Source organism: Tamandua tetradactyla, chromosome 20 (assembly GCF_023851605.1).
Source record: "Tamandua tetradactyla isolate mTamTet1 chromosome 20, mTamTet1.pri, whole genome shotgun sequence".
Taxonomy (NCBI): domain Eukaryota; kingdom Metazoa; phylum Chordata; class Mammalia; order Pilosa; family Myrmecophagidae; genus Tamandua; species Tamandua tetradactyla.
The window spans coordinates 59,186,560-59,210,125 of NC_135346.1; the positions used below are offsets into that span (position 1 = coordinate 59,186,560).

At 56.1% G+C, this 23,566-nt stretch overlaps 1 protein-coding gene and 1 long non-coding RNA gene across 11 annotated transcripts; one reads left to right on the forward strand and one right to left on the reverse strand.

The window, feature by feature from the left end:
* Nucleotides 1-935: 935 nt before the first annotated feature.
* GRK6 (G protein-coupled receptor kinase 6) lies at nucleotides 936-23,535 on the forward strand. 10 transcript variants are annotated; one of them, XR_013166363.1, is made up of 17 exons: nucleotides 8,385-8,470; nucleotides 12,078-12,173; nucleotides 13,054-13,166; nucleotides 13,288-13,365; nucleotides 13,593-13,693; nucleotides 13,947-14,039; nucleotides 14,122-14,185; nucleotides 14,320-14,460; nucleotides 14,650-14,840; nucleotides 15,611-15,648; nucleotides 15,748-15,837; nucleotides 17,000-17,208; nucleotides 17,312-17,449; nucleotides 21,355-21,492; nucleotides 21,581-21,712; nucleotides 21,908-21,987; nucleotides 22,356-22,438. XR_013166363.1 is itself a non-coding variant. In XM_077137772.1 (16 exons), exons 1-16 carry the CDS (start codon nucleotides 8,419-8,421, stop codon nucleotides 21,911-21,913), a joined length of 1,680 nt encoding a protein of 559 aa, XP_076993887.1. In that variant the 5' UTR covers nucleotides 8,385-8,418; the 3' UTR covers nucleotides 21,914-23,535. The 10 variants fall into 10 exon arrangements, 8 of the variants coding, with proteins under 8 accessions (XP_076993885.1, XP_076993883.1, XP_076993887.1 ...); XR_013166362.1 differs by having other exon boundaries at nucleotides 21,581-21,987; XM_077137772.1 differs by having other exon boundaries at nucleotides 21,908-23,535.
* LOC143664193 (uncharacterized) lies at nucleotides 20,154-22,012 on the reverse strand. Its single transcript, XR_013166364.1, has 2 exons — nucleotides 21,054-22,012; nucleotides 20,154-20,517 (listed from the first exon to the last, which is right to left on the reverse strand). It is a non-coding gene; the product is annotated as an uncharacterized LOC143664193 (long non-coding RNA).
* Nucleotides 23,536-23,566: the final 31 nt, after the last annotated feature.

Genomic DNA, 23,566 nt, shown 5'->3' on the forward strand with positions numbered 1-23,566 from the left:
GTGCTTTCACTTGCAGAGATGGGCTTAGAGAGAGTGAGGCCACATCTGAGCAACAAAAGAGGTCCTCCAAAGGTGACTCAGGCATGCCTATAGCCCTAGACATCTGTTTTTGTTTGCTAAAGCTAGAAAATGCAATATACCAGAAATGTGTTGGCTTTTACAATGAGGATTGATTAACTTAGAAGCCTAAAGTTCCTAACTTCCAATGGAGATTTATTAACTTACAATATAAAGTTCCTAGGCCATGAAAAATATGCAAATCAAGGCATCACAGGATGATACCTTCTTTGAAGACCTGCTGCTGGTGAGCGTGGGCTCCTCTCTCAGATAGCCAGGCACATGGTGACATCTGCTGGTCCTTCTCTCCCAGATTTCGCTGGTTCCAGCTTCCGGCTTCAGTGACTTTTTCTCATCTTCTCTGGGACTTTTTTCTGCGAGCTTCTCGTAATGTCATCTCTTAGCTCCTGTTATGTGTTTATCCTCTTATAAAGGACTCCGGTAAGAGGATTAAGACCCACCTTGAGTGAGGGGGGTCACACCTCAAAGGAAATAACTTAATCAAAAGGTCCCACCCACCATAAAGGATTAAAAGAACATGACCTTTTCTGGGGTACCTACAACCTCAAACTTCCATGTCTATCTCTTACCTGTTGAGCATCCATTCTCCTTTCTTCTGGTAATGGCTCTCAATTTTCCTTTGGGGACTCACCAAGTGGTCCCACCGCTCCGACGTGGATACAACAAAGCCTGCCCCATCCTTGTGCTGAGGATGGAGTGGGCAAGTGACCCAGACGTGGCCAATCAGAGCACGGCCTCTCCCTGTCCTCAGTGATTGGTTCAAAATGAACACCTGACCCAAATCCAGCCAATGAGAGGCAGCCCCGGGACTTCTTCTGAGACCATTGATGGAGAGGCTTTTTCTCTCCGTGAAGGTTGTCACAGCGCTGGGAGAAGAGCTTCCAGCCACGGGGAGCCACCTTTAACACCTCGGAGTGGGAACCTGCTGGCGAATAAAGACAAGGCAGATTAAAAGCAGAGCCGGCATCTGGGAAAGACAGCTTTTGGAGCATACCTTTTGAGAACTTGGAGCCATAGTCACTTGAAGTAAGTCTGAACCGCACCTACCTTTTTCAGTCACTTGAATAGTAAATCCCCTTTCTTGCTTAAGCCAGTTTTAGTTGCACCAGAAGCCCTAACTGATGCAAGAGTTCACACACTGTTGCCAGGAAGTTCCTAAAACAAAACAAAATCCCTCAAGACCAACGCAGTAATTCGGTAACTTAAAAGATGGGGAAATAAGAAACCCTAGCAGCAGAGAGGGGCTGGGGGGAAAGAAAAAGTGTTAGACTTGAGTCAGGAAACCTTCAGATCCCATCTTGGCCAAATCCCAGTGTGACTGGTGAGGTGGAAAGGGGCTTAACCTCTTGAACCTTAACTGCCCAGTTTTTAGGGGGAGCCACACAGTGGCTGGCAGGCTTGTTGAGATGTTTGAATGGGAATGCATGTGAAAACAGCAGGGCCTCGCTTATGGGGGGAGGCTCAAGCTATAGTGGTTTATGGAGAAACTTTCCCAAGTGGACACACTCACCCTCCCCAGTAATTTCTGCAAACCTGCCCTCCCCACTTCCCACTCCCACCCGTGGGTCTCCCTGCACACCTGGGTCAACTGCCTTGCCAGGAGAGTGTTTGGATCAAAGCAGAAACGCACCACCACCTTGCCCTGGCTTCTTTCTGCAGCTGCTGTGTGAGTATATGGGATGGGAAGTGGTAAACTGTCAAGTTCCTGCTCACAGGTGCCTGGACACAAGCACACACACACACACACACACCACTTCTCATTAGCAAAGGCTAGAGCAGAGATTGCAAGAGATTCTGGAACTGGTTGTTCAAAGACAAGTTCGAAGGGTCAAAAGGTGCCCAGCTCACCTCCTGACTTTTTCAGTGGGTGGCACTGTTGTTCCCCCAGTCACTCAGGCTGTCGGGAAAGAGCCTTTATACAAATAGAAGCCATTCCTTCCTCCAGACCAGCGCTGCCTGCCAGAACTTTCTGTGATGATAGAAATGTTCTATACTGGTGTTATCCAATTGTTATAGCTACTGAGCGCTTGAAATGCAGCTGAGGTGACTGAGGAGTGAATTGTAACTGTTTAATTAATCAAAAATTAAATGGCCACACGTGGCTAGAGGCTACTGCATTGGCCAGCGGAGCTCCAGGCAGGCCTGGGAAGAAGGTCTGTGTGTGACTGATGATGTATCCAGGGAAATGGACAGGGACATGAGATGATGTTGAACAAGGAAGCAGGTGTTAAACTAAATTGAGTAGATTGAAATACTAGTGATCAATAAAAGGGAGAGGTAAAGGGTATAGAAAAAAAATAGGGAGAACAAAGGTTAAAATATATATTGGGTAGATGCAAATACTAGTGGTCAATGGGAAGGAGGGGTAAAGGGTATGGAATGTATGAGTTTTTCTTTTTTCTTTTTATTTCTTTTTCTGGAGTGATGCAAATGTTCTAAGAAATGAGCCTGGTGATGAATATACAACTATGTGATGGTGTTGTGAGCCACTGATGGTAGACCAAGTATGGAATGTTTGTTATGTTGAAATGTTTGTGTCTGTATGTTGTTTTGTCAATAAAAATATATAAAAAAAAAAAATTAGCAGGGCCCGGATCAAGTTGGGCCTTTGTAAGCCCTATCAAGGAGTCTGGATTTTATTTTAAGTGTAATGGGGCGAGTATCAGTTCACCATTGCTGTGTAACAAATTGCTCCCAAGTTTAGCAAGATAGAATGCAAAATGTGGTATGCCACAGGAATGTGGGAACTGTTTAAATTCAAATTCTAGATCAGTCTTTCTCACGGGGCTGCCTCATGTCAGCCAGGGCTGCTCGACTGGGGGAGGATCCACTTCCAAGTTCTCTCACAAGGGCATCTTTCTGTAGGCCTCGGGTCCTCCTTGAGTTTTTTTTTGTTGTTGTTTTGTTTTGTTTTTTTGCACGGGCAGGCACCAGGAATCGAACCCGGGTCTCTGGCATCACAGGTGAAAACTCTGCTACTGAGCCACTGTGGCCCGTCCGTCTCCTTGAGTTTTGACCAGAGACATCTATTGCTTACCACGTGGGTCTCTCCGCAGGGCAGCTTACCACATGGCAGCTGGCATCCTTCAGAGCGAGCCAGGGAGAGGGAGAGAGGGCACCCGAGATGGAAGCCACGGCTTTTTTAGTAACCTCATCTTGGAAGCAACATTCTATCACTTTTGTCCTATTTTCTTCATTAGAAGCCCACATTCAAGGGAAGGGCCATATGCGTTGCAGACACGAGGTGGTGGGAATCATTGGGGACCATCTTGGAGGTTACTCACCACCGGAAGGTGCTGGAAGCTTCTGAGCAGAAGAGTGATAGGAGTAGGCTTATACTTTCTGATTTAAAATAGGCAGTGCAGGCACATGATATAGAATTAAAAGTCGGTCTTAGTCTGCCTGGGCTGCTATGACAAATACTACAGAGTGGCTTCGATGACAGGATTTTATTGGCACACGGATTTTGGAAGGTGGGACTTAAAAATCATGGTGTTGGCAGGTCACCTTTCTCCCGGGGTCTGTAGCATGCTGGTGGTGGTTTGCTGGCAATCCTTGGCCTTCCTTGGTTTGTAGATGCATCTCTGCCCCTGTCACAGGGTAAAACTGGTCTCCTCTGGCGTCTACTTCTCTGGCGTCTACATCTCCTGTTCAGTCGTCTTGTGTCTGTCTGGATTCCCTCTCCTTATAAGGACCCCGGTCACGTGAATTAGGGTCCAGCCTGATTCAATTTGGCCTCATCTAAACAGGATCTTCGAAGATCCTGTTCACAAATGGCTTCACAGCCACACCCATATGTCTCCTTAACATATCCGAAGATTCTATTTACAAATGAGTCCACACTCACAGGACTGGGGTTTTGGCCTTGGGTGTGTCTTTTCTGGGGAACATGATTCAACTACCCACCCCCCAACAAGACTGTCCCAGCCATCTAATTCCCCCTTTCCAGAGGCAACCAATGTTTCTGGTTTCTTGCATAGCCCACCAGAGGTGATGTACATGTATATAGGCAAATTCGGCTGCAGTAGTGGGTTAGTAGAGTTCACCAAACATTTCCCAGTCACTTCTCCTTTCAGGCACGTGGTAGTCATTCCGCTCGTCTATGTCTGCAAAACAAAGCACTCCAAATTTAGTGGCATTAAACAAATCATGACTATATTATCCACGTGAATTGGGTGAAGCGGGAGTCCCAACAGGACCCAGTGGGGATGGCTTGTCTCTCCTTCGCCATGTCTGGGGCCTCAGTCGAGGATACTTGAATGGTTCAGGGTGACTTGAATAGCCAGACACTGACAGGCATCACCTGGGGGCTTCTTCACCCACATGCCTCTTGCTTGCTGGGCATGGGGTGGAGGAATGACTCAAAGCCTCAGGTTCAATGGGGATGGTCGACCAGAGCACCTACCAGGGCCTGTCCATTCGACCAGGACCTCTCACAACATGGCAGTTGATCTTAGGTGGAGCATAGAAGAAAACTTCTTGAGAGGAAGATTTCAAGAGGACCAATCTACACAGCCCTTTCTGATTTAGCCTCAGAGGTCACTCAGCATATTTCCACAATAATCTACTGATTACAAGAGAGTCACTGAGGACAGACCAGAATCAAAGGGAGGGAAATCAGATTCCACTTCTTGATGAGAGAGGGTGGCAACATCATATGACAGAAGTGCTTGTGGGATGGGGGAGGTTGCTCTGCTCATCTTTGGAAAATACTATCTACCGTGGGAGTGTTGTACATCTCCCCTTCCCCTTTAAAGTTAGTTGTGGCCATGTGGTTTCGTTTGACCAATTAAATGTGAGGAGAGGTGGGTTGCTTTGCTTTCAGGTGCAATCTTCAAGGACCACTATATGAGTTCTTACGTTTCCTTCTACTGTCTCCATCACTATGGAAGCACATGTTGAGATGGAGTCTATAACCTCTGGGTCCCTGAGCGACTGTTATGCATCCAATCTGGGCTAGACATGTGGTGTACATGAGAAATCAACTTTTTTTTTTTAAGCCACTGAAATCTGGGGGCTGTTTGTTACTGCAGCAAAACTTAACCTATTTTGACCTTTTTTACGCAAATGGTAGTAAACCTTACACACTGTTCTGCACTTTGCTTTTTTTCACTTAATATTTCCTGGAGATCATTCATATCAGTATATGAAGAGCCCCTGCCTTACAAAGAAAACAAAACAAAACAAACAAAAAATAGCTGCATGGTATTCCTGTATAGGAAAGGACCAAATTTTACTTAAGCATAATGAGTGTATTCCATATGTTCAGACAATGCTGCAATGAATAACCTTGAACATTTATTATTATGCTTAGTACAATTGCATCTGTAGGATAAACTTTTAGAAGGTCATATTTCAGATGGTTGGTTGGCATATTTCCCCTTTTTAAAAGATCGCTTTGGCTGTGGGTGGAGAATGGGTTGAAGAGCCAGGACCTGGCACGGATAGTTGTGTGTGATGCCTTTCCCTCTTCACCTCAGAATCTGTTGCTGAGATCTGTTCGTTCCAGCTCCATGAGAGCTTTCAATCTGTCCTCTGTCTTTATCTCCTAGCCGCTGCCCCAGCATGGGTCACCATCGTTCCTCTCTTTAATGGTTCCCCTAAAGGATCTCCCACCTGTCTCGGATGGGATACTTGGTTGCAAACAACAAAGCTAATACTGGGTGACTTAAGCAAACAAGGAACTGATTGGACAGCTCCTAGGGTGCTTGCTGAATCCTTCTCTCCCAGGAAGGGCCTGGCTTGGATCTGCCAACTTGATAGCCTCCCCACCCCCTCTGCTGCCTCCACAATGAATTCTAAACGGCCCTCCTCCTGTTTGCATTGATCACTTGCCCTGGATTCCGTGACCTGATTGCAAACATTGGAAAGTACTCCTGCTGCTGGGGACCTGGGAGTGGAAATACTGCCTCCCCTCTTTGATTTTCCTAGCAGAAGGTATGGCCTCCCTCTGCCTCTCATAGGATGCTTCCCAAATGGGAGGGGTGTCCAGACTCTGGGCTCCAAGACAACAGGGGCCACAAATCAGCCTCAGCCCCCTTTTCTCAAACTCCAGCCCCCATTCATCACAAATCTGATCACTCTACTCTCCCAGCTTGAAACCCCCTTGAGGGCTCCCCACTACCCTCAAAGTAAAGTTCAAACTCCTCACCTGACTTCCAAGGACCAGCCTGATCCAGTCCCCTCAATGCTACGGCACTCCGTAAACTCTAATGCTCTACTCTCTGGTGCTGAATGTGCAAGGGCTTCTGGTCTTGTGTACAGGTCTTTGAACAAGTGTTGACCCTCTGTCTAGAAGGGACTTGCCCATCCCACTCCAGAAACCTCTGAATCTGACACACTTAACCCTTAAGTCTCACCTTGGACACAGCAGCCTTCACTGAACATCCCCCCACCTCCCACCCCAGGCTAGGTGAGATATTATCTTTTATACCACTGGCCACTGGGCTTCCCTCTTTCAAGGCCCTTCGCTTTACTGTTAAATGTATTCCACCCATTTCCTCCATCTCTTCTGCTGCCTTCTTGGTCCAAGGTAACATCATCTTTCTCCTGCATTTCTTCTGTGGACTCCAACTGCTAACACTCTTGGCCCCATAAATGTCTGCCAGCCAGAGTTATCTTCTAAAAGTATAAATTATCCTTTCATGGCTTCACATTTTACTTAGGGGAAAAAACCAAACAAACAAACAGCTAAACTCTCTGCAAAGGATCGCCCTTGCTCCAGTGGTTTCATCTCAGATGCCTCACTTGGCCCTGAAGCTACACAGGCCTTCTTGGTTCTTGCACCCACCAAACACTTTCTAGGCTTAGAGGTTTTTTTTGCAGTTGCTGTTTCTCCTTCCTGGAACCCTGTTCCCCCAGATCTTTGCAGGGCTGGGTCCCTTCCATCAGTCAGGTTACACTCATTGGTTACATTCTCAAAGTGTTTCCCCTCCCATCCCCGCAGTCTTTTGGTATTGTCTTGAGGTCCTAATAGCAAGGTCTTCTGATTGCTCTCTGAAATCATCCTATGTATTTGTTTATGTACAGGATTATTATCTCTAACTCCCTTCTAGCATGTAAGCCAGGGAGCTTGGCCATCTTGCTGACATTCTGTAACCCTAGTTCTTGGCTCCGTGCCTGGCACAAAGCGGGCGCTTTGTAAGTGTTTTTGGATGAATGAACGAAAAGGGATCAGAGAAGCCTGGCTGAATCCGGCTCTGCCTTATTCGCTGAGTTTGGGCAAGCCTCCATTTCCTGCTGGGTGAAATGGGGGTGGAGGAAGTGGGGTACTGAGCTAGAAGGTGTTGGTCGGCTGCAAAATTTCGGCATTGTTTTCTCCCCTAGTCTTCGGTTAGGGCCAGCCATTCGACCTGCGGGCGCCTCAGCTCCCCACCTGTGTAATGGGTGTGAGCTCATCCCAACCTCTCGGGGTGGGAGCGCTGCCTTATAAGGCAACAGAGGTCGAGGGCGGGTGAGGCCGTGTGGGTGGAGAGAAATCACAACATCCGGCTGCGGAGGCAGGGCGCGGACGCTCGCCACCGCCGAGCCGGACGCCGGAGAGCCGCCGGGGAGCTGCTGGGGAGCCAGCCAGCCTCTTCCAGGCCGCTCCCCGCGTCCGAAGCGGACCTCCGGGATGGCCGACCTGCAGAGATACGGCCAGACACACAGCCCACACAAACTCGCGGCCCGGCCACACGAGTCCCGAAACACCGAGCGCGTCCCCAACAAAACCCCTGGAAAAGTGGTCGGGGAGCGTAAGGCGCCCGAGCCACCCCCTTATGCGGTCACACCTCCCCAACAGATGGTCCAATAAGAATGCACTACTGAGAATGACGAACGTTTCTTGCATCCAATCAAACATCCTATCTCCTGGGCGTGACCCAGAGGCCCCACCTCCGTCGTCCCGGCAGAGGGCTCGCCTCTAATTGGCAGTTCCCTACCCTACCAAGGCCCAGGAATTCGAACCTAGGGGCTGAGCTCCGCCCCTAGACCAACCAGGGAGCTGTGACGTCATCAGTCCCGCCTCCCTGCTCGTGTGAGCGAATCCCTCGCGTGGAGGGCGGGGAATGATGAAAGGACCGTCTAATAGTAAGTCGGCGCGGGGAGTATCTCCTAGGTCATTGGTGAAGCAAAGTAAACAGTGGGCGGGGCGGGGTGGGCCCGGCGCCGGGGCGGCCCTAGGGAGGGGGTGGAGTGTGCTCAGCGGGCGGCGGTGGCCGGGGAGGCCCGGGAGGCCGCGGCGCGGTCACTGCGAGCCGAGCCGAGCCGCGCCGATCGCCCTCCGGCCCCGGCTCCCGCGTGCGATCCCGGCCGGCGGCGCGGCGCGGCCCGGGGCGGGGCCCGGCGGCGCCGCAGCCCATGGAGCTCGAGAACATCGTAGCGAACACGGTGCTGCTCAAGGCCCGAGAAGGTGAGGCGGCCGGGAGGGCGGCCGGGCCCTGGGGTGCGGAGAGCGGTGGGCGCGCGGTCTCGGACCTCGGCGGGGTCCCCCGGACGCCCCATTCCCCTTGAGGGCCGCGCGGGCTTGGCGCCCCGCACCCGGCGCACACGCAAGCCCTGTCGGCCCCGCGGCGTCGCTCCTCCGCACCTGCACCCGGGAGCCGGGGCCCGGGAAACGGCGGGGCTCAGGCCGCCGCCCTGGCGGCGGGAAGATGAGGGAAGGGGAGTGGAAGGAAGCGGGAGGGTGAGACCTGAGTCCCGTGAGGGCTTCGGAGCCCTCTTCCAGGTGAGAGTTGAGAAGATGCCCCGGGGAGGGCAGCCCACCCCACGTGTGCCGGCTCGGTTCCGGGTTCCAGGCTGGGCCAGCCCAAAGGTTGTGCTTGGAGTGTGTGTGGGGGGTGGTTCTGGGGAATGAATGAATGTAAATGCAGCTTCTGCTTAGCACAGCCCACCCGACTTGGGGAAACTCCTCTTCAGGTCTGCTGCCAACCCGCCTGCCACCTGCTTGGTGCCCCAGGACACAGGGGAGGGAGATAGGCGGGGAATGAATTTTGCCCTCGGAAAGTACACAGTCTAGTGGGGCAAATGAGCCCTGGAATTAGTGGGAAGCTGGGCTGGAAAGAAAGAGCGCTCGCTGGAGGTGGTTCAGGCTTCATAGTCTGTGCAAAGGCCCCAGGGTCAGGAACCTGTCTGGACACCTGGAGTGTGTGCACTCCTCGGTCCAGATACCATTAGACACCTGCTCCGCGACTGCCCTGGGGGTGTGAGCCCTCGCCTGCCCCATAGCCCACCTCAGGAACGCCATCCCCAGGCACCCTCTCTGTGCCCCACCCTGTCCAGGGTGCTGGGTGTGAATGATGAACGAAACCCTTCTTTTTGGAAAATTCCTGGGAGGACAGGATATGACAGCTTTTCTCTGCCTTGCTGTGCCTCTATCTGAAAGAGTCACCTGCTCACCCTTTCTGCTCCATTTTACAGGTGGAAAACTGAGGCTCGGGCCAGGGAGTAGCCCCAGGTCACACAGTAAAACCGTTGAACCCGGGCCCCAGATATAGGATGCCCCTAACATAGTCTGTAGGAAGCCCAGAGGAGCTCCCAACTCCAGTGCTCACTCCCCCTTCAGGTGTGGTCCCTGGCAATGGGCATGGCAGGCTGGGTTCTCGGGCACCCCGGAGCCACCCTTATCTCCTGTCCCTTATGGAGCCCTGGGGCAAGGCCTTCCTCCCAGCCTCTGGGGGCATCTGCCGGTTCTGTTCTGCCTTGTCATCCAGGCAGGCAGGGAGGAGGGGTGGGGAGAGCTTGGCCAGGCCACCTCCCTCGGCCTATGGTGAGTTCAGACCTCAAGCTGGCTGAGGGCACAGACTTGCCTGGCCAGAGAGCGGGTACCCCCGTGCCCACGCCAGAGAACCCTCACAGCCTGGCTCTGCCCCTTTCTGGTCTATGTGGCTTTAGACAAGTCCAGTCTCCCTGAATCTCAGGATCCCTTTTTAGGGGAATGGTTGGGGATGGGGCATGGGGGTGCAAGGTTAGCTTCATTATCACTGAGACGTGATCCCTGGTCAGTGGACTGGCTGCATCAAAATCACTTCACCAGCTGGTCACCAGCTTCCCCAGCAATTCTGAGGCATTCGGTGTTTTGGGAACCTTTGGTGTATGTATCCAGTTGGCACCTAATAGATGCCCGGTGTGTCTGGGGTGGGAAGGCCCCATGGGTTGTGGGCTTCACCTCCTGCCTCTGTCACCTCCAGACTCTGATTTGGGGTCCCTCCCTCGAGGCCTTCATTTTTTTGTGAAATTGGGCGGCATCTGGCAGAGCTGCTGTGAGGATGAAGTGGGCAGTACTGGGTGTGTGTGTGTGTGGGGGGGTGCCCTGGCACAGTCCTTCCTTTCTCAGGCACCCAGAGGCAAGGGAGAGGACCAGGGTAGGGTGGGGAGGAGCCCCGCTGCCTTGATGGCAGCTCCAGGGCAGGACATTTGCATGTGACTCCTGGTTGTTGCCTTGATGTGGCTGGAAGGGGGGGAGGAGGAAGTAACTGGGTGGGGAGGAGGAGAAGGACGGATGGAGGGTTGGGTGAGGGACCTGTGGGGGTGGGGGAGGAGTTCCCCTTCAAGGGAGGCCTTGACTTGGGGTGGGGGTGGGGGAGGCCCATTGCTCACTCCTAGTGAAGCAATGGCTGGAGTATGCCCAGTGCAGGCTGCAGTGGAGGCCACCAGCACGTTTCCCAATGGGTGCTCTGCAATACTTCCTCCTCCCAGCAGCTTAAGACAGGGAGCCCCTCGAGGCACCCAGCCTTGTGTCTTCCCTAGAAGGCAGCCCCCCTCTCCCATACCTCCTGCCTTCACCCAGGGCACGCAGAAACAGGGCCAGGAACACCAGAGGGGAAACTGAGGCCAGGCAAGAGAAAGTGCTTGCCTGAGGTCACCACCAAGGTGTTGGAGCTGTGGCCCACCTCTTGCCACAGCCCTCCTGGAGGAACCCAGACTCTCCCTTTTCACTGTTGCAATGCCTTCTGAGGTTGATCCGGACCTAAAGTAAGCACACATGGAGAAACTGAGGTTCGTGGAGGGCAAGTGATGGGGCCAAAGTGTCCCTTGGAGATTCAAACTCAGGTCTGTGAGACTAGAAGATTTTGGACCTTTTACTGCCCTTTACCTGGTGGCCTCTGGACCAGATCTGGCTCTCTGGTGTGTTTCACTTCCTTGGCTGCAGTGCCTTCTTGTTTTCTATATTTTTATTATTTTGTTTATGTTTTAGGTTTGTTTTTGTTTCGTAAATAAAACAGAAACCAGTATTTCATGTAACAGCCTAGATCTCTACGTTCTTTTGGAAAGTCAGAAAACCTGGCCACGCTGAGCCGGTGTTCCTGCAGAGGGAAAATCACAGTCAGCTGGGGCTGTACTGTAGCTGAGCTGCCTCTGTAGCTAGAAGAGACATGGCCCGCGCAAGTTTGTCGCAGTCCCCACCACCCCCTTTTGTATCACAGCTGCCCCACATTTGTCATGCTCCTGTGATCTCAGCAACAACTACAGATGGGAAGTCAGTTAGGTAAACCAAGGCAGGCATTGGGGACAGAGAAGCACTTGTGTGTGAGAGAGAGTTGTCCTGACAGCTTGCTGGTCTATCCATCCTTGAGCCCCTGGGATCTCTGATGTGGGGCCCAGCAATAGAGGCCTGGGAGCCTTCCCAGCTGCACCGAATGCCCTCTGCTCCTAGCATCTCTTAGGCATGTCCCAAACACCCTAGAATCTCTCCCTTCTGGACCTTGATTTATGCAGTTCCTATTCAGTGCATTTCCCTTCTTTGCTTTCGTCACCTGGGAAACTCCTACCCCACAGGAAGCAGCTCAGGCAGGACCCCTTGTGGAAGTTCCCTGGAAGTCCCCAGTGGCCTCACTGCATCCTGGCTCCTCCACGGCAACCGTGTGCATCCTGAGACCTGGCCAGGGGTGTGGTGGAGGCGTGTGGAGGGAGGGCCGGGGGGGAGGGGGTGTCCTGGGCGGGCGGGCCTTGGCTGGGCCCCTAGGCTCTCTGGACCCGCGCTGGGGATCCAGGGGCCCAGCTCCTGTTTGCTCCCGTAGGTGGTGGCGGGAATCGCAAAGGCAAAAGCAAGAAATGGCGGCAGATGCTCCAGTTCCCCCACATCAGCCAGTGTGAAGAGCTGCGGCTCAGCCTCGGTGAGGCGTGGGTGGGGACTGCAGGGGTCCGGCCGGCATGTGAAAGTCTCCCCAGAGACCTCGTCCTAGGGCCGAGGGGCCGGGTTGAAGTGGGTGTCTGGTGAGCAGGAAGACCAAGCCGCACCACCCACCCGGTTTCGGTTCCCGGGTGAAGGGGAGAGAGCAACCAGAGCCAGAATTGGGGTCAGTTGGAGCAGGGCTGGGGAGTGGGGAGGGGACAGTTTTGGGACAGTCTGACAGAGGAAGAGGAAGGGACAGCCAGGCCCAGGGTGAGCAGGACGCATGGGAGGGAAGGCGCTGGAGTGCAGTGGGAGCCCCCAAAGGCACCACTCCCGGGCGTGCATTTAGCCCCTCCTAGCCTCAGCCTGGGCAGTGTGAAAGGGTCACTTTTGGGAGGGGCTGGCAAAGCCTGGGACCCCAGCTCCTGCTTTCTTGCCTGAGGCTGCAGCTCTAAAGCTGGCCTACACTTGGGCAAGGAGCATACCTTCGGCTGCTTCCACTGCCTGCCTGGGAAGGGGGCCCAGGCATGAGCTTACCGGAAGCCACAGCTTCCTCCCACACTTTCACCAAGCAGGGAGCAGGTGTGGGCCTGGCCCAGGCCAGGCCGGAACCTCGCAGACCACACCCATCCCTCCCAGTACTGTGACAAGTGTGCACGTGGTGTGAGCCGGGAAGCCGCAGGGGGAGGTGAAGCCCAGGGTGCTGGAGCTGTGTGACCTGGGGCTAGTCACTTGACCTCTCTGGGCCTCAGATGCCTAGGCTGTGACAGGAATGACAGGGTGGTGGTGAGGGTGTTTGAGGAGAGAGCGGCGGCTGCACCGTAGGGTTGGAAACTGGCATTGGAGCCTGGAACCCCAGCAGCGACCCCCTCTGCCTGCAGAACGTGACTATCACAGCCTGTGCGAGCGGCAGCCCATCGGGCGCCTGCTGTTCCGTGAGTTCTGTGAGACGAGGCCTGAGCTGACCCGCTGCATTGCCTTCCTGGATGGGGTGGTGAGTGCCGTCCCACCCAGCCCCGAGAGCGGGTGGCCGGCTGGGCCTCCTGAGCCCTGTATCCCTGCACCTGTCGCTCAGCCTGGGCCCCAGCTTCTCTCCCTCCCTCGTCCCCCGACAGGCCGAATATGAAGTGACCCCTGATGAGAAGCGGAAAGCATGTGGGCGGCGGCTAATGCAGAATTTTCTGAGCCACACGGTGAGCAAGCTTACCGTGGGATGACAGCAGCGGACGGTGCCCATTGAGGGGCAGAGGGGGCTCTAGGGTTCTGGGGAGCTGGCCCTCCACCCCCCCCAAGGCTTCCCGGCAGGAACGGGGTCCGGCAACCTGGCACGGCCCTGCCACCACCCCAGCACAGGCCGGAGATACCTGGTGTCCGTGCCCTGGGAATGGCCTGTACTGACCTGTCCATGGTCTGTCCCTAGGGTCCTGACCTCATCCCCGAGGTCCCTAAGCAGCTGGTGACTAATTGTACCCAGCGGCTGGAGCAGGGGCCTTGCAAAGACCTCTTCCAGGAGCTCACCCGGTAAGCCTGTCCCCGTCCCCAGGCATGGAGTTGGGAGGAGAGGAAGGGGTCCTGGGGGGGTGCCCGGAAGACTCAGCAGTGGGTGAGGGAGCTCAGCCTCTCCCCAGGACCTGGGGCAGGTTGTCTGCCATCTCGGGAGTACCCTCTGCTTCAGTGCGGGAGGCAGGAGGTGGGAGGCACCACTTTGCAGGCTGAGGGTGACAGAAGGGGAGGCCTGGGGCTGAAAGGCAGGCCGGGCCTTCTCTGCACGCAGGCTGACCCACGAGTACCTGAGCATGGCCCCTTTTGCCGACTACCTCGACAGCATCTACTTCAACCGTTTCCTGCAGTGGAAGTGGCTGGAAAGGTGAGCCCCTTGGAGGCTGGGGCTTCTCCTGGGCCCCAGGCCCCCGGCTCAACCATTTTGCTCCTCTATTCCCTGCCCACAGGCAGCCAGTGACCAAAAACACCTTCAGGCAGTACCGAGTCCTGGGCAAAGGTGGCTTTGGGGAGGTGAGTGGCCAGGCCAGAGCCTCTGGCATCGGGCCAGGGGTTGGGGTGGGCCCCGGACCAGCCCCCACCACGTCCCCTCTCCCAGGAAGGGCGGGGCTGGCACCCATTTGCCCCCCCACCTACCCTGGCCACAGGTGTGCGCCTGCCAGGTGCGGGCCACGGGCAAGATGTATGCCTGCAAGAAGCTGGAGAAGAAACGTGTCAAGAAGCGGAAAGGGGAGGCCATGGCCCTCAATGAGAAGCAGATCCTGGAGAAAGTGAACAGTAGGTTTGTAGTAAGTACAGCAAGGAGACCTTGCCCTCCCTCTCCCCCACCCCTGGTGATGCCCTGGAGGGGCAGAGTGATGCCAAGCCAGGGGGGCCCAGGAGGAGCCCCAGGAAGGACTTGGGGGCAGCTGGTGCCGGCCCTGCCGGGAAGTGAGCCAATGGCCCCAGCCTGAGAGCCTGGGTCCCCTCGGCCGCAGGTGAGCCTGGCCTACGCCTACGAGACCAAGGATGCGCTGTGTCTGGTGCTGACACTGATGAACGGAGGTGACCTCAAGTTCCACATCTACCACATGGGCCAGGCCGGCTTCCCCGAGTCGCGGGCCACCTTCTACGCTGCCGAGATCTGCTGCGGCCTGGAGGACCTCCATCGGGAGCGCATCGTGTACAGGTGAGAGGTGGGAAGGTGCAGGGGGGGCAAGGGCTGCCGGTCAGGCTCCGAAGGCACAGGATGTTGGGGTGCCGGGACTGTATCTGCAGTCGTAGCCCTTGCCCCACTTTGGGGGCACACCCGAGCAGCTCAGAACCTGGACTTGGGGATCTGGCCAACCCACATGCTAATCCTGGCTACATCTCCCCTCTCCTTGTGGCCCCAGGCCAGCCAGACCACCCCCCCACCCCCCCCGCCCACCCTCTCCCAGCACCATTTCCTTTCCTGGGCAAACAGAATCCCTGTGATGTCCCACCTCACTGGTTGCTGTAGGGGCTGAATGAGATGATGTAGTCGTGTTTCCGGCCCAGGTCCCCGCAACCAGGCAGGCCCTAGCAGTGGGGCTCTCTGGGTGGTACTGAGAGCAGGGTGGCAACTTCATTTGAGCCCCACAGCCACCCAGGAGAGGACAGGCGAGGAGCCCCATTTGGCAGACGAGGAAAGGGGAGGGACAAAGTACGTTCCTTGCACCGTGGCAAGCAGAACTGCTTGTGCAGCTGTCCTCCCCAGTAGGGGCTGCCTTCTGCTCATCCAGAGAGCCCTGTCACTCTCGGGCCCTTTGTCCGCCCCCTCGGGACAGGCCTGGTGCCCGGGAGGCAGGCCTTCGGTCACTCAGTCAGCAAACAGGCCTCTAGCCTGCTCCACAGGGCCCCGCCAGCTAGGAGGGGGTTTTGGCCCCATTGGGCTCCCTGGCAAACTGAGCAGCGTCTGACCCTGTCCTCTGCCCACAGGGACCTGAAGCCGGAGAACATCCTACTGGATGATCACGGTGAGTGGGGGCGCCCCAGAGGTGGGCTGGGAGGGTTGGGGGGCATGGAGAGGGGCGCCTAGGCCATCGGCCAGCTCCCTGCTTCCCACGCACACCCAGGTCACATCCGCATCTCGGACTTGGGGCTGGCCGTGCATGTGCCCGAGGGCCAGACCATCAAAGGCCGCGTGGGCACCGTGGGCTACATGGGTGAGTCCCCTCCCGGGTCCCTTGCTCGCTGCCCTGGGCCCGACCCACCCATTTCTGCTTGGGAGTCCCCTGAGGCTTGGGGACTAGAATGAGCCCATCGCATGTTCCCATTTGATAGCTCGGGAGCCCAAGCCTCAGCTGGGGTCCTGTGCCCCTTGTGAACCCAACATCGGTCATTCACCAAATGCCGACTGAGCATCTGTGCTTGGCTGGGCGTGGCAGGCAGCTGCCACCGAACTGCTGAGGAGGGACTGAGACCCGTCTCCAGGGTCCCAGCCCTCCCGCCACTCAAGGGCCCGTTAGGCCTGGTGTTCAGGTGTCCATCTGTGACAGGGACCACAGGGAAGACCAAGAGGTGCCCCGTATTGCCCTTCAGTCCAGGGCAGCGGTACAGGCCACAGAATTCCTACTCCACAACCTGCGCCCCCACCCCCCCAAAGCTGGTAAGCTGGTAGTGTAGCCTGGGGCCAGACATTCCACTCTCCCCATCTCAGCCTCCTGGACTATACAATGATGGTCATACCTGCCTCCCAGGGTGGCCTCAAAGATGAAAAGAGAGCAGAGGTGAACATTCCATGTGCGTGCCCTAGCCTGTGGTAGGTGTTTAGCAAACATCAGTTTCCTTCTTCTCTCTTTTCTCAGCTATCATAAATCCAGGGATGGCAAACCGGTAGTCAGGTGGGCCCAGTTCGGCCTCCATGTGTGTTTTGATCAGATTGTTTCAAAACCAATTTGAATTGGGGGCCTACGCTTTATAATAAACCAGGCAGCTGCATGTTAAAAAAAAAAAAAAAATAGGGGGCAGTGCAATGGTGGCTCAGTGGCAGAGTTCTCGCCTGCCATGCCTGAGACCCAGGTTCGATTTCCGGCGCCTGCCCTTGCCAAAAAAAGGAAAATAAATAGGGATTTCTGACTTACTCTTGAACAGTCAGAAGGTGAGGGCCCAGGGCAGGCCCTCCCCCACCCACCGCCGGCTGCTTCAGCCTCCCAGCGAAGGGGCACTGTACTCATGTATTTGCCACGGGCCCCATCGAGCCACCAGCCGGTGCCAGACTGGCCAGGGTGGAGGATTGGCATTTGGAATCCCGGACTTTCCCGTGTGGGGTGCATTCCGGGGCCCCTGGCTTGCCCCAGCCGGCCCTAACGCCCAGCCCCGCCCCAGCTCCGGAGGTGGTGAAGAACGAGCGGTACACGTTCAGCCCGGACTGGTGGGCGCTGGGCTGCCTCCTGTACGAGATGATTGCCGGCCAGTCGCCCTTCCAGCAGAGGAAGAAGAAAATCAAGCGGGAGGAGGTGGAGCGCCTGGTAAAGGAGGTGCTGGAGGAGTACTCAGACCGATTCTCCACGCAGGCCCGCTCGCTCTGCTCCCAGGTGTGGCTGCGAGGGGGGCGGGGGAGGGAGGCCCGGGCCAGTGGGGGATGAGGACCCCCACCTACGCAGGAGCCCCCTGACCGATCGCTCCGTCCTGCCGCAGCTCCTCTGCAAGGACCCGGCCGAGCGCCTGGGGTGTCGCGGCGGAGGGGCCCGCGAGGTGAAGGAGCACCCCCTCTTCAAGAAGCTCAACTTCAAGAGGCTGGGAGCCGGCATGCTGGAGCCCCCCTTCAAGCCCGATGTGAGTGCCGCCTGCCTGGGCCGCTGAGGGCAGGGCCGGGGCCGGGGCTGGGGGCGACGGGGCGACGGGGCGGGGCTCTGGGACTAGCGGTAGGGACACACTTCGTGCAGGGTCAAGAAATCCAACTTGAAAGGCGTGTCCCCTCAAAAAAAAGAAAATCACGGGAGCCCCCCAAAATGACCCCTACTACCGTGTGGATGAAACTCAGAACATTCTGCTAAGTGAAAGAAGCCAGACCAAAAAGGTCACAGATGACAGGGTTCCCTTCATAAGAAATGCCCAGAACAGGCAAACCCCTGGAGCTGGAAGGCACACTGGGCCCGGGGAGGGGGAGTCGCGGCTCAAGGGGTGGAGGGTTTCCTTCTGGGGTGATGAAATAGAGGTGATGCTGCAGAGCACGGTAAAAATGTTAAATGCCACTGAATTATATACTTGAGGGTTGTTAATTTCATTAGATGATGGATCCAGGGGTTCCTTGTAAGAATTCTCTCTCCTTCTCTTTCCCTCTCTCACCCTCAGTCCGTCTCCTTCCCCCTCCTCTTCTCTCCCTTTCTCTCCTCCTTTCCCCCCTCATTAATTCGCTCTCCCCCCTCTCCTTTTCTTTCACCTCCTCTCCCTCCCCACCCTACTGTGTAATGTGTGGTCTTCAAGCTCAGACAGCTCTCCCCAAGGCATGAAAACGGTGCCCCCCGCAGCTCTAAATGCACATCCTTCCCGCTCAACTGCCCCAGAGAACAGAGAGCACTTCTTGCCCAATAATTTCAAAATAAGTCCTTAGGTTAAAAAAAAAAGGAAGTCCTAAGGCTGATGGAGCTCATCACCCCAATTACTCGGGCTGCAGCCCCTCCAGGACCAGAGTGCCTCTCTCTGCCCAGGGATCCGTGGCCCTCGCCAACCCCACCTGGTTCAGATGCCCACCAAGGGGAGGGGTCAGTTCCCCAAAGGAGAACCAAGGGGCTGTGCCAGCAGGGGAGACTGGCTGCGGGGCTGGCAGGGCATTAGCTGCCTCCCACGTCTGTGCACCGCTGACCACCCTTGGAGGTCAGGGAGTCTCCCACACTCACCGAGCCCCTCCGTAGGCCCGGCCCCCTGTAGGCAGGAACGTCCTGCGGCCATCAGGTTCCAAGGGGCAGGAAGTCAGCTCCGACTTGTGTAAGCCCAACATGGAGTTTGTTCGTTCATTTGGGCAGAAAGTTCCAGGCTAGGGCCAGCATCAGAATTTCTCACCATGTTGACAGGCCACTCTCCTTTTCTTGGGGGGTATCCTTTACACTGAACTCAGGCTTCCCTCAGCGAAGTCACAGGGAAGGTTCTGGCTTGCCAAGCTGAGGCCATGTTCTCGCCCCCTCCCTGCCATGCCTAGGACGATGTCAGTAGACACTATTGGGAAGGCAGGAAGGTGGCGGGAAGGCCAGGCTGCACTGGCAGCCATACCCGTGTTTGTTTATTCACCATCAACAAATGCAGGAGAGCCCACGCATGCCAGGCCTTGGGCATACCCAGGTCAACAGGGCTGAGTACTGCCCCATGGAGCTCATGTTCTAGTGGAGAGACACACCAAAATCCAGCAAAAAGTGAAAAAGAATCTCAGGGCAGTGTTGAATACAGCAAAGAAAATAAAATAGGCTAAGAAGATGACAAGGACTAATGGGGTAGGGTGGTTTTAGGCAGGGTAAGTCTCTGACGGGCAAACAGTTAAGCAAGAAGCCTAAGATTTGTGAAGGAGAGAGCCCCTGCCAAGGTTTGGAGGCTGTTGAGTCTCCCAGTTGCTATTACAAATACTATACAATAGGTTGGCTTAAACAGCGGGAATTTATTGGCTTGCAGTTTTGAGCCTAGGAGAAGTCTAAAATCAAGGACTCAGCAAGGTAGTGTTTTTTCCCCAGTCTGTCCCATCCTGGGGCTGGCTGTTCGCGGCTCTGGGGGTTCCTTGCCCTATCCCTGCCTCCCCTCAATGTGGCGATGTCCTCTCTTTTCTATTCCAGGTTCCTCCTCTTGATTTCCAGCCCCTGGCACCTCCCCATGGCTTTCTCTTTATAAGGCCTCCAGTAATAGGATTAAGATGCATTCAGATTCATTTGGGCCCCGCCTTAACTAAAGATGTTATTACATCCTCAGCAGGTCCTATTTCCAGTGGATCCACACACAAGAATGGGGCTAAGATTTTTGGCGGGGTGGGGGTCGCTGGGGGGTGTCTTTAACTCACCCTGCCCTGGGATCTGATCCTTCCATAGAAGGAATAACCTCCGGGCATCAAGGCCCGGTGAGACGGAGGCTAGTGGGGTAGGGTGGAGCATGTGGCAGGAGAGATGAAGAGGGAGGCCCGAAGGACAGAGGTCTTCTTTGAAGTGGGACGGGGGAGCCTTTGGAGGCTGCGGAGCAGGAAAGCGTGGTGTGGGCACCGTATGGGGTGTGGATGGAAGTGGGGAGCCTAGCTGGGGGGGCGGGGGGCCCCTCACCAGGATCCTGCAGGGTGGGCATCTTCACAGGATTAGGTCGCTGCCACTGAGCAGAGCTAACACGGGGCCAAATGAGTCTGCCTTCCATCCCCTGTGTCTGAGCTTGTCGTGCTGCTTACATCCTCTCCCTGACTCCGTGCCCGTCACCTCATTTAACTTCCAAGTCGGCTCACGCAGAGCCAACATCAGTGCCCCGGAGTTTAACTTTTTAGAAGCAGCAGATGAAAAGAAGCTTGGCAGTAGTGTTCCTTTAACAGCTTTATTGAGGTATAATTCACATACCGTGCAGTTCACCCGTTCACGGCACCCAGATCCGTGGCTTTCAGTATATTCACAATTGTGCAGCCATCACCACCATCAGTTGTTAAGGACATTATCATCAGCCCCAGAAGAAACCCCGTATCCCTTAGCCGTCAGTCCTCACTGTCTCCCCTTCCTGCAGCCTCTGGCAACCAATGTTCTGCTTTCTGTCTCTATGGGTTCACTTTCTCTGGGTATTTCGTAGAAGCAGAATCATGCTGACTTACGTCACTCAGCAAGTTTTCAAGGTACTTCCATACTGTATCATGCATCAGTACTTCATTCCTTTTTCTGGCTGAATAAGATGCCCTGGTAGGGATATATTATATTTTATTTATCTGTTCACGGACTCTTGGGTCGTTTCCACTTTTTGACAATTGAACACTGGTGGAGAGGTTTGTGTGGACAGATGCTTTCCTTTCTATGGGGTATATTTTGAGGAATGGAGCTGCTAGGTCAAATGGGAACTCTCTACTTAACTTTTTGAGGAACTGCCTGTTTTTCAAAGCAGCTGCCCCATTTTGCAGGAGAGTGGTATTTTCATTGATATCCTTAATAGCTGGGTTTGGAAGACCCATGTAAAAATGAGAAAGAAAGTGGCCACTCTGGAGCTGAGGTGGGCTCCCAGCGCGGGGCTGCAGGAGGGCTGGTGGAAGGACTGTATGGAGCCTTTGGCCAGCTGTGAAGTGTGAGAAGGGGATGGAGCAGGCTGGGTGGCCCAGGCGGAGGACCGAGGCAAGCTCCAGGCCTGCATGAGGGTGTCAGCCAGCTCTCACCCGCTGAGCAAGCCACACCCTCACACAGCCGGTGCCCACGGCGGGGGCTGGCTGGCTGTGGCTACTTACCTGCACCTGAGTGAGGCCTTGTGGCTCAGCGTTGGGCCTTTACGCAAACTCCTTCGGTCATCGGGGCAGCCTCTTGGGGTGGGAGACAGTCTCAGAGAGGAGAGGGAGCTGCCACACTTAGGAAGTGGCAGGACAGCACGTAGCGTGGCCCTGTTTCTAACTCCAAACCGGGAGCTGCAGATGTCAGGCAGAATGAGGCTGAGGCCGAGCCACCTTCCTGCGGTGGGGGGCGAAGTGGTGGTGGTGGGGTTTGACCCTCTCTGACGCTGCCTCTGCCTCTTCCTCCTCCCCCTCCCCACAGCCCCAGGCCATTTATTGCAAGGATGTTCTGGACATCGAACAGTTCTCCACGGTGAAGGGCGTGGAGCTGGAGCCCACTGACCAGGACTTCTATCAGAAGTTTGCCACGGGCAGTGTGCCCATCCCCTGGCAGAACGAGGTGGGGCCTGACCCCTGGTCGGGTGGGTCCCAGAGGGGCAGCCCTGGAGCAGAGCTCCCAACGACCATCCATCCCTGTCCTCTGGCAGATGGTGGAGACCGAGTGCTTCCAGGAGCTGAATGTCTTCGGGCTGGATGGCTCAGTTCCCCCAGACCTGGACTGGAAGGGCCAGCCACCTGCACCCAAGAAGGGATTACTGCAGAGGCTCTTTAGTCGCCAGGTAACCCCTGGCTGGGTTCCACCTGGGCCCCCAGCCTGGCTCTCCAAGGAACGGTGGGTGGGAGGCCAAGCCGGTGCCCAACCGTGCTGGGAGTGGGCGTCCTCCAGCTGTGGCCAGCGGGGCCCAGGGACTCTGGCCTCATTCCCACCTGTCCCCCACCCCTGGCTGGGCTCACGGCCTCTTTTCTCTTTCCAGAGGTGAGCAGTGCGGGCTCCCCGTGGCTTGGCCTTGCTGCCCGGCCTCGGGGAGCCATGGGCAGCCCTTCGGTGGCAGAGGCAAGATGAGGGTGAAAGAAGTCCGGTGCCCGCTCCCCTGTCCCCCTGCCCCCACTGCTTCCCCTTCTTGTACCTTGGCCCCTTCAACTGCTAGCCTTGCTTAGCTGTCCTGTGGCCCCACGCCCTACCTCCACCGGCCCCAGGGGAAGGGGCTGGATGGAGGTCTTCCCCAGCCCCCCTTACTTCAGTCCGCTGCCAGCAGCCTCTGCACTGATGCTCACCCGTGTCTGGCTGAGCTGCTGCTCCAAGCCTCTCGTGGGGAGTCCCCTCCCCAGAGCTGTGACCCCGGGCAGCTCCTGCCCTGCTGTCACTGGTGGCTAACAGTGCTCGCCCTGCCTTTCTCCCTCCGTGTCTTCCTGCCCCTCCAGGATTGCTGTGGGAACTGCAGTGACAGCGAGGATGAGCTCCCCGCCCGCCTCGAGCTCCCCACCCACCTCGAACTCCCCACCCGCCTCTAGCCCCCAGCCCGAGGCCCCCACCAGCAGTTGGCGGTAGCAGCTGCTCCAAGCGCTGTTTACAGTTTTGCACAGTGGTCTTCCCCTGTCGTCTACTCAAATCGTGGCCTGGGGAACACAGCCTGGGCTGCCCCCAGTGCCCTCCGCCCCTCAGCCCCTGGCCAGGTTGAGTTCGGCAAGGCCTGGGCTGTCCCCGGGACAAAGGTGCGTCCCTTCGGCTCTTCTCTGCAGAGCTTGGGGCTTTCTGTATTTATGTATTTGTACGAATGTATATAGTGACCAGAGCGTTCTTAATTTGCCCAACCTGGGCCTGGCATCCCAGCCTCAGCCCCCCCAGGGCAGCCTGCCCTGGCCTGGGAGAGCAGGGGGCTGGCAGAGGACCCACTGCCAAACCCCAGACGCCTGGGACCCCAGCTCTGGCGGGGCCAAGGCTGAGCCAGGTCGGGCCCCTGAGCACTGTGCCCTCCGCTGCAGACCTCCGAGTGAGAATTGTGCCTGCCCCTGCTGGCCTGGGCTCGGGCTGCCCCCTTCGGGGACCCAAAGTTGTCCCCTTGCCGCGCTTCTCAGAAGCTGGATGTGGGGCTTCTGCACCCCCTAGACCTGTGCCAAAGTGGTCAGAGACTGGGCTGACCCTGGGACCCATCATTCCACTGCCCAGGCTGTCCCAGATGGGTCTGCCACCGCCTTCCAGCTCCCAGGGTGCCTCATCCCCTATAGCTGGGCCTGCCCTGAAGACGCCTCTTTCAGAAATGCCCCAGCCCGGGCAGCTGGGGGCTGTGGGGGAGCGGGGTTCCTGGCCAACCCTCATACATTCCTGCCTCCCCTTGTAACAATAGACACATGTGCCCAGCAATAATCCACTCCTCCGTGTGTGCGTGTGTGTGCGTGTGTATGTGTGTGAAGCGGGGAGAGAGAGGCTGCCCCAGCCCTGGCCCTTCCCATACTGTGATGGTCATTCCTGGTCCCAGTGCTAGCCTAGCATGGGATTACAGGGCCCTGGTTTTCCATATTTAAAGCCAATTTTTATTACTCATTTTGTCCAATGTAAGCTGCCATGTGTCTCTATGTTAATACAGTCCGAGCACAAACCCGACCTGTGGCCCCCACCTGTGTCTTTCTTGCTC

Excerpts from the sequence above, each read along its gene's own strand:
- GRK6 (XM_077137766.1), top strand. The coding sequence starts at position 8,419 with ATGGAGCTCGAGAACATCGTAGCGAACACGGTGCTGCTCAAGGCCCGA. Across the intron at positions 13,167-13,287 it reads TTGCCTTCCTGGATGGGGTG|GCCGAATATGAAGTGACCCC; the intron begins GTGAGTGCCGTC and ends GTCCCCCGACAG. Across the intron at positions 21,493-21,580 it reads CCATCCCCTGGCAGAACGAG|ATGGTGGAGACCGAGTGCTT; the intron begins GTGGGGCCTGAC and ends GTCCTCTGGCAG.